Genomic DNA, 13,788 nt, shown 5'->3' on the forward strand with positions numbered 1-13,788 from the left:
TGATATCCCATCATGCACTTCCCTCTTCCCTCTCCAGAAGGGAATTAAAGCCACATCAACAAAAGAGTTCTATGAATTTTACGGAAGTCCATGAACTCTTTTGCCGATGATGCTTTAATTCCCTTCTGGAGAGGGAAGAGGGAAGTGTGTTGTTCCACTAATTCACAACCACTCATCTCGGCGCCACCAAAACCTAACAACGCAAAGTGCCTTGCAGGTGGATACAATGTGCAATCATATTGACATTTTCCACCCAAATGGCTTGATGGGCATTGGGGACACTGTCTGGACACACAGCATTTTCAACATGCAACGTGATTTTGCATTTGCCCACAAATCCCCTGATTTTTTGTGCAATCAGTAACATGTTTAAGTCTGGATTTTGTGTATAGGAAGTTGCCTTATACTAAGACCCTTGATCCATCTAGCTCAGTATCGTCTGCACTGACCGTCAGTGGCTCACCAGGGTTTCAGGAGGGATATTTCCTGCCCTACCTAGAGATGTTGGGGATTGAAACTAGCACAAAATAGATGCTCCACCACGGAGCCACAGCCCTTTACACAATTACCAGCATCAGTTTCAGGGTTCCTGCCTGTAAGTTTACACCCACATAGACACCTAAAGAAAGCCCAGGTGCCTGGTCATTTGGGCACTTAAAAATCCGAAAAAGGCACATTATCCCTGGATTGTAATTCCAACCATGTTGGCACCAAGGAATTTGGCCTAGTTTTCCATTCCTCCTCCACATATACAAACAGTCACTTAGTTTTACTGTGCTGGTTCTGTGTAAGGCTAGATTTTGTCTGGTGGGAACTGTGAGGTGGGAAAACCATGAGAATGGCAGGGGGCTCAACCACATCCCTTTTTTGTTGTCCTTTCCATTGCAAAGCTGAGCTAGTTTTGTGAACGCATTATGAAATCTCTCTTTTTAAAGTGTTGTTGTGAAGCCTTTCTGCTGCCACGAAGTTTTCAAACTCGATCAGTATCGAAGGTAGAACAGGAGCAGAAAGCCTACAACAGGAGGTTCTGGTGTTCAGATAGACTAATCCACGTAAAGCCCACACTTCAAATAGCATGACATTCCTACACAGAGGGTGGTTCTGTGTAGGAAATAGCACACAGGGCTTATCAGCAATGATCGCATAATGTGCATGTTGTCCATTTTGCTGGGACAACTTCTAGAGGGGTAGCCACAGCAGACACAAAGACTTGGGCACCTTGAAGACTCACAGATTTATTGGGGCATATGTTCTCAGAATTCATGCCCACTTCACTTGATGATGTGGGCTGTAGTCCACAACATCTCACACTACTATAAATTTGCGAGCCATTAAATGTGCCACAAGGCTCTAATTTCACTGGGTACACTGTACACAGCACACAGTGAAATCAGTTGTGTGCCACAATCTACATGCAGTGCTATCCATGTAGGGAAACTATGGTGAAGCAAGTTACTATTTCACTGGAATTCTGAAACCGATTTCAATTATGAAGTGAAGTAAAAGATACATAAAAAATTAAACACCCTCGTCTTGTTCAAAACTTTTATTAGTTCCCTTGATTACACACCATTTGCCAGTTTGGGGGCTCACCCTGTTTCGAACATAGAAATACGCCCCCAAAATAGCAGTAAATATTTAGGATTATAATTCCTAAGTGAGTCCTGAGGAAAGGGATGCCTTTCTAACACTGCCTATAAGCGAGGGAAAGTTTTATCGAGTGAGACTTTGAATTAAAAGTTCATTTGAAATGCTCGTCTTCCTAGAGATTGTATCTTAAACTTCTGTTAAATGGCTATTGTTATTTTAACTAGACAAAAACACACTTACTGGAGAGCAAAGATTGCGTACACACCATGTATTTAAAGCTGATTGTCCTCCCTGAAGAATCCTGGGAACTGTAGTTTAACAGTGCTGGAAAATGTAGTTTTGTGAAAGGTAAATTACTGGGAGGAGGGTTTGCTTTAAATTTATGCTCTGTGTTATACTGAATTATTCTGCATAGGACTGCCCACCACATTAACGTTTTGCAATCTAACTCGAACCTTTTAATTCTCAAGTGGGATATAATTTTTAAAACAATTCAATTAAACTGAAGCTGTCAGGGGTGCCACTCCAAAGGAAACCAAAAAAAACACCACACACACCCATTTAAAATAAAGGAACTGTTGTCTCTCCACACACACAGACACACACCAGACACCGTCCTTTATTCCAAGAACTCCACCAAATTCTTTGCGTGCGATATGAGAAGTGTGGAGGTACTGTAACATTTGTCATGATAAATCTCAAGGAAACGGACATGCACACAGTGCCTGACTTTTCTTGGAGAAAGCGAGAACCCAGCAAGGGAATTATTTTCCCAATGAGGCTTTCTTTTTAAGAGAAAACACGCGCACAGCAGCAGCACAGAAAACTTAAAAGGAAAGATTGCGGCGTACTCACTCTTTCCGAAGCGAGGGTTTCCTGGAGAAGGAATATCGGAACCTGCCAGGTGCCTGGGGGACGCAAGCCATGTTCCCCATGTTTGAGAGCGACTTGTATAATCCAAGAAAGAGTTGCGAGGAGGGGGGAAGAGAGGAGCAAAAAGGCAGGCAGGCTCAGGGAGCCCAGGCGTCGGAGCGTGTGAAGCCAGCGAGGAGGTGTGTGCTCTCTGAGTGTGTCATGCAGACACTTCCGTCTGCCGCGGTGACTCTTATGGGTGTGAGCTGGGAACTCTCAGCCATTTGGCCAAGGGCTGCTTTGTTGCTGGGTTCACTTCCCCTCCTAGTGGATCTGATCACACACACAGCATGAAGTGGGGAGTCCAGAAAGGAATTCTTTGTTGATTGTTGCTGCTGCTGCTTCTTTGCAGGTGAAACTAATGAAGGAACTTTTAAAGAGGCAATTGGGAGAAACTCTTGCCATGTGTTGTGAGAGAGGGGATTATTGTAGGGTTGACATATTTGAAAAAGTAAAATTCCTGACACCCGCAAAGCTTTTTTTTAAAGGAAACCACCAAAATTGTTGAGCTTTTTTTTTGGGAAACCTAACCCAAAAATAGTAATTTTAAGCTTTTAGATATTTCCACTGCTTTTTCCATTGCATTACTATACATCAAGATTTTGCCGAATATTCCCCCCTGACACGCAGAAACCATTTTCCTGACGTTTCCTGACATTTAGCAAGCCTAGGATTATTGGTTTGTGTTTGTTCTTATTTCTTATAATGTCTTTTGTGTTTTTAAAATTGTAATTTTATCTTGTGATAAAATTGTGCCCTAAGATCTGCAGATGAAAAGTGGTATACAAATTTTAATCATCACCCGCCCATGAAAAACTAGAGGTGTGTGTGTGTGGGGAGCACCATTACTAGTTTTCTCCTGTAGACAGCTAGGCCTGCTGAAATGTTTCGCCAAAAAAAATTAAATTTCTGGTTCATTTATTTTTTGTCTGACTTTAATAAAACTGGAAGCACAAGTCTGCTTTTCTTTATTTAGGATTGCAGTCAACTTTTATTCAGATTAGAAAGACCTAATGAAATGAATGGATTTCAGTTAGTCCTGTCCATTAATTTCAATAGGTCTACTCTGAGTAAAAGTTAATTGAGTTGCAGAGTTTCTCCTGCAAGTTTATTTATTACATTTATCTCTCATCTTTCCTTCAAGGAGCTCGAGATGGCATAGACACTTCTCCCCATTTCTTCCTCACAACAACACCCCTGTGAGGTAGGTCAAGCCATGTGAAACTGCGACCGGCCCAAGATCATCCAACAAGCTTCGTGCCTGGGTAGGTAAATTAGGTATACTGTAGAGCAGGCTTCCTCAACCTTGGCCCTCCCGATGTTTTTGGCCTACAGCTCCCATGAGCTAGCAGGACCAGTGGTCAGGGATGATGGGAATTGTAGCCTCAAAACATCTGGAGGGCCGAGGTTGAGGATGCCTGCTGTAGAGAATGCAGCAAACAGATTGCTGATGTTCTGGTTGAGAACATGTGACACCATTGGTAAAATGGCTGCACTGGCTGCTCCTCTGCTACCAAGCCAGGTTCATGGTCCTTGTATTAACTGACAAAGTCCTGAACAACTTAGGTCCAGGGTACCTCAGGAGTCGCCTGAACCCTTATACAGTATTCCAGCCCAATCACTAAGGTCACCTGCATGTGTGTTGCTGGTCATTCCCAAGTTGGTCAGTCTAATTTGACAACAATGAGAAACTGTCTTTGCAATATTCTGCCAGTAGAGATTCAGCAGGTGCCTTCTATGCCAGCTTTTAAACACCTGCTGAAAGCCTTTCTATTCTACCAGGCCTATGCAGGCAATTAAAAGTACTGATGTTTGTTTTTCCCTTTTTTGTTTTAAAATTGTTTTAAAGTTCTTAATTCATTTTCTGCATGGTTTTATTGCTGCAAACCACTGGGGTTGTTTTTTTAATGATACAGCAGTATACCTAATATTTTTTATTATAAATAAACAAAGACATAAATAACGTGGATTTGAGATAAGGTCCCTACCCTTCCCTCATCCATAATACAAGAATTTGGGTAGTTTTGAAACAAATTGTTGGGGGATTTGTCTGTTTTATTTACTTAAATGTAGTATAAGCACTGATAACTGGGAAACACTGGCCTGCGCGTGCTCCAACAGACTTTGAAGAAGCACAAACTCAGGACGAAAGGGAGAAACAAGCTAAGAGAAAGGCACGTTTGGCAAAATGTCACCGTGATCAACTCCTGCCCGGAAACCTATGCCTCCACTTGTGGAAGGATGTGTGGATCCAGAATTGGCCTCCACATTCACTTACAGACTCGCTGTTAAGACCGTGTTCATGGAAGGCAATCTTACTCAGCTATGAGGAGTAAGAAGAAAGAAGAATGGGAAGCTGGACAAAGAAGAAAGAAGATGGGAAGCTGGACAGCAGGACCCGAGTGCAACAGCCAATCTCCCTACCTGTGACTCCTAGCAGCTGATATTCAGAGGCATACTGCCATCGCCAGCGGAGGGTGTACATGGTCATCAATGACTTCTAGGCTTCTCCAGGAATTTTCATCTCCTTCCCCTCAAATATTAGGTCCCCCCAAATAGAGACACGAATCAAAGCACTGGCAGCCTACCCCTCTCGGGCTGACTCACGCCAGTATCTCAATTCGCTGCGCCTCACTTCATAGAATTCATTAGGTCTACAAAAGTGTCTCAGTCCTGCTGTGTGAACTAGCAACAGCTGCTTTCATAACTGAACAGGGGGGAAAGGGGGAAGCTTTAGAGAAGCCAACAGATGTGAATCAAACACTTGGCCAAAAGGTTGTGTGATTCAATTTTCAAAGGAATTTCTGTAGAATGGAAACATCAGTAGGGACAGCTGAGCCAGTGTATGGCTAGAGTTTTGGACCTGGACTTGGGAGACCAGGGTTCAAATCCCCACTCAGCCATGATGCTTGCTGGGTAACTTTGGGCCAGCCACAGTCTCTCAGGCTAACCTACCTCGTAGGGTTGTTGTGAGTATAGTATGAAGAGGGGAGAACCATGCATGCCACCTTGAGCTCCTTGGAGGAAAAGGTGGAATAGAGAAGTAATAAAGCATAAAACAAGTTTAAAGCTGATAGGGGGAAGACTATCATAAGTGGAATGCTTCAGCATGTCAACAGAAATGCATGCTGTCAAAGGAAGGAGAAAGAGAGTAGTGTTTAACAGGGTTGTTGTGAGCATAATCTGGGACACTATATATGCCACCTTGAGATCCGTGGAGGAAAGGGGGGCTATGAATGTGATGATGATTATGATAAATACATTACAGTGACCCAGCACAGAAATTGAATTTGGAAGAGGGAGCCTATGGTTGGAAAAAGCAAATGTTGTGGGGGAATTGAGGAGGTTCCTAATCTTTGGCTCATGCTGTTTTTTCTGATTTGAATTCCCTCCCTCCCAAGCTGCTTTCCCCCTGCAAAATGTAAAAGCTTACAAGTAAAATATAGTACCTGTAATATATATATTTTTTAACTCATTTGTTGCGGGGTGGCAATTTTAATTAGGAAAATGGCATATGGCATATGAAGAGAAGGATTTCAGCCGTGGGGCAATTACCCCATTAGCTGCTCTGGGCATATGAACACAGGAAGTTGTCTTATATACCAAGTCCATCTAGCTCTGTATTGTCAACACTGACTGGCAGTGGCTCTTCAGGGTCTCAGGCAAGATTCTCCTCCAGCCTTCCCTGGAGATACTGGGGAATGAGCCTGGCACCTTCTTCATGCAAAGCAGATGCTCAACCACTGATACATGCCCCTTCTGTGCAGCCACCAGTTTAGCCCTGATAGAATTACAATTCCCAGCAACTCTTATCAAACTACAGTGCCCAGAATTATTTGGGGGGAAAGAGTGTGCTTTGAAGGTATAGTGTACACACAGCCTAGATAGGCTCATTGAAGCAGAAAACTTTTCAGCAGGCATAAAAAAGTATAGTGATGGCTGTCTGATGTTAATAGGCATGGAGTTCCAAAGCATAGGTGCTGCCACCAGAAGTACAGTGGTCCAGGGTCATGGACGGGGTGTTGTTTTCATTTATGCAGCAGTGTCTCTCTCCAGAGTCCCAGAGCTACCCAGTCAACATGAAAGGGGAGCTTTTTAGCCCCTGAGAAGAAAGTCTTCTCACCCTTTGTGCTGATTGGAACCAATCCAAGTGAAAGGAGGTGAGTCAGCCAGTGGGGATTGGCTCCTAAGGTCACTCTGGAGAAGGCATGTGGGAGGAAAACCAAAGAGGAGTTATCTCTGTATGCTCCAAAGGAACACTGAAACCACAAGGTGCTTCCATTTGCAAGAGAATGGGGAATCTTAAGCGAGCTAGCTCAAAACCTCATGGTGCTGCCCAGGGCTCAAGGTCGAAGGTCATCTTGCAGATGATCATACATAACTGGCCTGTTCCAAATTCCAGTGGACTGGTGAGATACGAGGCTCAACTGTTAGCAGACATTCAGGACATCTTAGGACCATCTACAGAACTAGACAATGACCCCCGCTGCAACTGAGTGGACATGTATGATCAGGGGCAGCATTGAGTCATGGTTTTCATGACTTAGCAGATATATAACATCTGGTCTCTGATGTCAGGGAAGAGTTAGAAGTTTCCAGTTTCTCAGAGGGAGAAAGCATTCCCCAAGGGGGGAAGGGGAGCAGTGAATCTAATAGAAGAGAGCAAGAGGAACAACAGGGAGGGACCAGCTGTTCCCAGGAAAGCCAAGGGTTAAGTTCTAGCTCAGATTCGGAGGAGGGGAGATACAAGCCAGCTCTAGCCAGGAGGTTAGAAAAAAGAGCGGGAAAGCGAAGGGAAGGGCGCCTTCGCCATTTTGAGAGTGGCTGGTCACAGAGAAGCAGAGCTCAGAAGGTATCTGAAAGAAGTGACTCTGAGGAATAATAGTTAAGAACCGTTTATAAGATTGTTTTGTTAATACGCAATAAAAAGTTTTATAAAAGAACAAGAAGCGTTTGTGTGGTGATCTGAAGAGGACAACGACCAGTCCTGACATCTGATATACACATTTGAGTTAAAAGGGGTCCATAGTAATGCTGGGTGTAGACAGGAGAACACAAGTTCCCCAGCGAATAATGGAAGTTGGGCTGCGAGGCCTGGAAATGTGAGACAGAACAGTAAAGGATTGACTGGCATTTATCACCTTCCCCAATAGCACCCAGATCCGCTCTAAGAAGTTCACTGACTGCAGAAGGTGCTTACCTAGGGAAGGGGAACTGAGATTTGGTCACTCCCTTAATAATTCTGCAGTTAAGGTATTCTCTCGGTCAAAACCTGGGTAACACAGGTATAATAGCACTACTTTGAGACCCCCAAAGAGGCTTTGTCATTGACTCGGAAGCTCCCAGAAAGATCTCTGTATTCTTACTTGGAACTTGGCAAGGTGGGATAATAAGTGGAATAAATATTTGAATATATAAATATGGGGTGCCATTTCTGTTATGTGCAATGGAACTTCAGGGAAATGCAAGATTAAGTCACTCACAGAAGATATTGGAACACTCCAAATCATTTGGCTATGTTTGTGCACAGAAAATAATAGATTTAGCTGAAATGCATCTCAGGGAGATCTGCGTTGACAGTAGCAATGAGTTCCCTAATGATAATTATTGCATAATTATAAGTTCATTGTATAATCTTAGAAGGGGGTGTGGCTTTGAGCGGGCATGGCTGTGACTATCACAAAGGGACCCTGAACTTGCCAAAGACCACTGGCTTCCATACTGAAGAAACGACTCCTTACAAATGTGGAAGGAGCACTGAGTGGCACTTGTAGAAGCACAAGTTCTGCAGATCAAAGTGCTCCTACATAATCTGCGCTTTAGAGGAGGTATGGAATTATTGACACAAAGTGGAGGAGAGCACCTGTGGCGAGAGGTCACAGAGGGGGAGGTTTGAGCACTCGTGCTGCTAATTCTCCCTTGCAAAACCTCCTCTCCTCCCACCCCAGTTTGACATCAGTGTCAAAAACAGGATTTTGCACCTGTTGCCAAATATCTAGCTTTCGACTTATTTTCTACACATTTGAACCCAAAGTAAACTCAGCTTCAACTTCTTAAAACAGTACCTTTTTAAAAAGCGAAAAGCAAAAAAACCCTGCTATATCATGGGATCCTGCTCCTGGTCTCCTTTACCCCTTCAATTTAATTTTATTTTTAAACAGGATTGGTGAGCAGACAGGCTCTGTGCTTGGAAAAACTGTATGCAACTGGTGTTTTATTTATAGAAATCTGAGTCTGGATTAAGGGGCTGGAGAGCAATGTGGAGCAGGTGGGAGGGAGTGCAGAAAAAGAATCTCACTGGCTGATCTCACATACCTACTCCGGTGTTAGTTACACAAAAATCAACCCTGGCATTTCCAGGAGGGATCGGGATGCAAGCTTTCAGGTCACACAGAACTGTTCCTCAGGTTAGATGTTCAGTGAAAGGTAGTGGGGGAGGTGTTGGGGGGGGGGAGCAAAGTGCCTCTCTATACTTCAGTGTGAATTGTGAACCTCTTGTACCTCCTTTAATTCCCCCTTGCCCATGCGCCACTCCCTTTCAACAACTGCTGTCCCACACTTTCTCCTCCCTAAATCTGGAGACGCCCTCCGTTTTGAAAATCCAAATAGAAGAGCTACACCGATTGCATAGGGAATATCCACATTTAGGAAGGAGAAGGCAGTAGATACTGCCACATGGGGTTCACAGCCCACCTTAGGTCAAGGTATGGACATACCCAAATATATCTCTGGGCAAGAGACATACTTCTTTTAATTATGCTTTCTTCTCTCCATCTTCAGAAAGGGGAAAGGCTGTACATCAGTGGCAGAACACCTGCCTTGCATGCAGAAGACCCCAGGTTCAATCCCCAGCATCTCCAGGTAGGCTTGGCAAAGGCCCCTGTCTGGGGTTTTTGCATGTATTATTTTCTTTTAATTGCTTCTCAAAGCGGTCTGTAGCCTAAGCACCAAATATTGAAAATGGCAAAATGTTGAAATAAAACATTCCGGATTAAGATCAAATATGGAATACACATCTAAAACAGCATAATTAACAGGAAAATAATACCTGCTGCTTTAAGTGTGTATTTAACATTATGGAGGGGGGGGGACCAAATGCAAAAATAGAACAAATTTGCCTTATGGACCAGCCTCTATTGCTTGCCCTACTTAGACAACTGTCTGCAGACCTGGCCCAAGGGTGCAAATCAGATGGGTGCTGTCTGATGGACTGGTGGCTTGGCAGAAATTGCAGCCCATCAGGATTAATTGCTTTGCTCACCATCTTCGTGTAACAACAGTAGACGATGCCATAAATATTTACTTGTCATGACCTTAGAGGACTAGCATTGCAGAAGCAACGCCCAACCTTGTGAATTTACCGCAGGGCTGTAGAACTTGTAGCCTCCGGAGGTTGTTTGACTCCAGCTCCCCTCAACTCTAGCCATCATGTCCAATGGTTAGGGATGGGGAGGGATTGCAATCCAACACCATGTTGAGGACCACACTTTCCCTGTGCCAGCTTTGCTGTCTTTTGTTTGTCTGTGTGGGGAGCAAAGCAACAACACTTTCAATAAGTTATCTGAACTAGCTGGCAAGCAATAGACAGAAAGGCAACCTGTTCTTCCTCATTACTGATTCCTCCTCTTTATTAGCTACTTTTTGGTGATGTAGGTCACTGCTTCCCAAGCTTTACATTCTGCTGCTTTTCCAAGTTAGTCCCCAAGTGTTGAGCTATCCTGCGGTAGTGTTAACTTTTTGCCTCCAGCTTGGCCACATGTCAAACCCTTCCTTAGGCTTGTTTGCCAGAGAGTAATAAACAGTGAGTTTTCTATATCCTTTAAACCAGCAACCTTACCAGGCAATTTCTTTGTGCACACCACTGGAGCTTATTTTACAGTCCGGACTTGGGAGGTACTGAGCACTGGCTCCTGTTTTCAAAACGCACTCACTCCAGCATCTGCAGCTCCCTCCAGCATTGCACCGATGGCATGTGGGCTTCTGCTTTGCGCTGACAGCTTTTTGCCTCAGGTGGGAATGAAAATGCATTTGAAAAATTTCCTCCTTTTCACCTTGGGGCCTTGCAGCCCACATACCCGCCCTAAGGCAGGAGCCGTCCTGGTTGCCTCTGTTTGACAGCAGGAAAAGAGAGTCCCCAGATCAGCTCATCTGGACCTTCAGCAGCTGCTGTCAGTCAAGGCTGCTTCCTTCCATGGAAGGCTGGAGCTTGTTAATTCCAAAGGGGAGCAGTTGGTTTGAGACAAGGGGAGTGAGCCGCTTGCTCAGATCAGTTTGCTAAGGGGAAATCTTTTCAGTCCTGGCTGAAAACCTCTCTCCGTTTCTTAAAAAGAAACTATGACCTTTCTAGGAAACTCTGATTGGCACAATGCCTTTGTTTAGAGAAAAGGGCATTTTGAAAAGGCAGCACACAAGTTTTCGAGAGGGATATTTTCTTGCTGCTAGGCTACGACATTGCTTTTTGGCAATGTAGCAAAATATTTTATGGGTGCTCCTTTACCAGGGCACCAGTGCTCCTAACCTCCTCCTTATGAAGAGGCACCAAGTAATTCCCACCCGCCCTGTTCCATATGAGCACATCCTGTAGATATGTTCTGCATTAGTAAGAAATCGATCCTTTTGTATGGCAGCAGCCACAATTTGGAACTCCCTGCCTGTTGACATCAAATAGTTGTTTTTAACTGGATTTTTTTTATTGGTGATTTCATTGTTTGGTCCTTTGAAGGTTTTATTTAGAAATAATCTAGCAGTATATGTGTTTCATGAAATAGGTAGATGAAGTAATAGGTATGCTCACAAAGCTGCCGCTTCAGGTAACTCGTTTTCAGGGCTTTCCTAAACCAGAGGTATCACAGTGACAAAACAGCCAGGACATTCTCTCATGAAAGTATTGCTGATTATTTAGAGGAGGGAGGAAGTATGTCTGCAACCTGGTGGTCTCCCCCCCCCCCCCCAGTCTACTCCCTCTTCCTGCCAGACCAGGACCGTGAGTGGCATATAGCACAACTTCAGAGTCCTTCTCCTGTCTGCTAGGAATGTAGGAAACAGGCTTATGTACTGAGCCAGACAATTGGCCTATTATTATTATTATTTATTGAATTTACATACCACCCTATACCCAGAGGTCTCAGAGCGGTTCACATATTGTCTACACCAGGGATGGGAAAAGCCTAGAGGCCAAATGTGGCCTTTCAAGTGTTAGTACCTGGCCCTCATCTGGTACCTCCTCCTCTCCCCAGACCGCACCCCTCACTGGCCTTGCTTCACCATCTTGAATGTGTTTGCCAGGCCAGAACATATCCTTGAAGTCTGATTATGCCTCTTGTGCTCCTCCTTATTCTAATTGTGTTGAATGTATATCCCACTCTTTGTCCCCAAGAAGCTCAGAGCAGCAAACAGATAATCACAAAAACATCCCAAGACCGTTTGCATTTAAAAACTTCTAAAAGCAGCTACAGTTTAAAACATTCTTCCCTCCAGTGATCACGGTGTTGTCAGGAACAGGATTCTTCAGCCACCCAATGCCCAAGTGAACAGGAATGCTTTCAATTGTATTCACTTTTGTCTCGGGCCCAACCCACCACCGGCATGTGGCCCTCGGAAGATTGTCCAGAAGGGAATGCGGCCCTCAAGCCCACCCTTGGTCCACACAAACTGGCTGCAGCTCTCCAGAGTTTCAGACAGGGTCTCCTCCCCAGCCCTACCTCACCTGGCAATGTCAGGGATTGAATCTGGGACCTTCTGCATCCAAAACAGATGCAAAGCAGGTCACAGCAGGGGTGAACTTGCCAGGTAAGATACAAATGCTCAACTGTGCACACTTCCAGTCTTGCCCAGGGAAGGGTGGTGAGTCCAAGAAGTGGTGTGCATTCCTTACTTTGCAGGCACACCTTTCCTGCTGCACTCAGGTGTTGCCTGTGGGCTTCCCATAATAAGCATCCGGCTGGCCAATGTGATAGCAGGTTGCTGGACAAGATGGGATTGTTGGCAGTCTCTTTCTATGTTCTTAACACCCAGTTCTTTCACACACTGCTTTGCAACCAAGGCACCACCGAATCCTGAGCTTTTACTCAAAGACCAGTGCTAAGTGCTGAACACTTTAGCACTGGTCTCCAGAGAACACTTTCCATGGGATGAGCTCACATTTGCTCTCACCTGCAATGCACATATACAGGGATTACATTCATTCTTTGACCACCCCCAACCCCCCAGTAAGTGGCCACACAAACACAACATTCAATCAAGGTAAGGTTGTTTGAACGTATCCAAAGGCACACAGATTGCACATCTTGTTTCTGCTGAAGCCTAGGAGCTTAAATTGGGAGTCTGAGGGCGCCCTCTCCTGGCCCATTCTATCCCAATTATTAGCCTTTGTATTATGTTAGTGCATTTGACTGTCTTTCCCCACAGGCCAAGGAATCTTGGAAATCGCAGTTTACCCCTTGTGGAACTATAATTTCCAGCACCCTTAACCAACAGCAGCTCCCAAGATTCTTTGGGGGAAAGCCCCGTGTTTTAAATGTGTAGTACGGCGGTGACCTCAGATACCAAATAACTTGGCTGGGCTTGAGTACTACGTACCTTGACATAGGAGGGGGCATGATGTCCTGCCTCAGGCGGAAAAATATCTTGCACAACATCTGGCAACTCTCTCACACACACCCCTCACATATTTGCCAAAGATCAGTTTAGTGACGAACACGTTTGGTGAATTTATGAGGGTTGTGTGTACAGCCCTATAGCCAATGGCCCAACGCCACCCAGGAAGGACAGATTTGAACCCAGGTCTTCCTGATCCTCACTGGAGCTTACATACACACCATAAATTCTGTTTAAAGCACATGACTGCCCATGAAGAATCCTGGCCATTACAATTTACCCCTTGCAGAGCTACAGTTCCCAGCACCCTTACCAAACTACAGTTTTCAGGATTCTTTGGAGGAAGCCATGTGCTTTAAATGTATGGTGTTTACGTATGTGTATCAAGGTTCATTTCAGACAAAGTCACGTATATCCACAATGTTGCAACATCCAGGTGGTTAAAATAATTTTTAAAATGCAGTACTCAAGAAAAAAACTTTTTTTATTTTATTATACACACTGGCTTGTATTGCTCATATTCCTGCCCCGCCCCTGTTATAGTGCAAAAATTCAGAAACACAAAAGAAAAAGAAAAGTTTAAATGCACATAAATAAATTGACACACATTTACAGATACATTTAAAACAAAAATAGAAGGCTCCTCTGACATTGGCTGATTGAGCTAGGGGTTTGCACCATGGGTAAGCC

The 13,788-nt window shown here is 44.4% G+C and overlaps 2 protein-coding genes across 3 annotated transcripts in view; one reads left to right on the plus strand and one right to left on the minus strand.

Annotated features, from left to right (window-relative positions):
- The window catches only part of PLEKHN1 (pleckstrin homology domain containing N1), a 58,405-nt gene extending 55,574 nt beyond the window's left edge, over positions 1 to 2,831 (minus strand). Inside the window, exon 1 of one of the 2 annotated variants that reach the window (XM_028740780.2) lies at positions 2,446 to 2,831. In XM_028740780.2, the coding sequence (XP_028596613.1) occupies positions 2,446 to 2,525 (80 nt within the window). In that variant the 5' untranslated portion in view covers positions 2,526 to 2,831. The remainder of the gene's footprint in view (positions 1 to 2,445) is intronic. The other variant, XM_028740781.2, reaches the window with a different exon arrangement.
- Positions 2,832 to 3,748: 917 nt separating this feature from the next.
- NOC2L (NOC2 like nucleolar associated transcriptional repressor) overlaps positions 3,749 to 13,788 on the plus strand; it is a 120,934-nt gene continuing 110,894 nt past the window's right edge. Inside the window, exons 1-2 of the mRNA XM_028740775.2 lie at positions 3,749 to 3,767; positions 9,283 to 9,363. The gene's annotated coding sequence lies outside the window, so the exon portion shown is untranslated. The remainder of the gene's footprint in view (positions 3,768 to 9,282; positions 9,364 to 13,788) is intronic.

Source organism: Podarcis muralis, chromosome 7, assembly GCF_964188315.1.
Source record: "Podarcis muralis chromosome 7, rPodMur119.hap1.1, whole genome shotgun sequence".
NCBI classification, from domain to species: Eukaryota; Metazoa; Chordata; class Lepidosauria; order Squamata; family Lacertidae; genus Podarcis; species Podarcis muralis.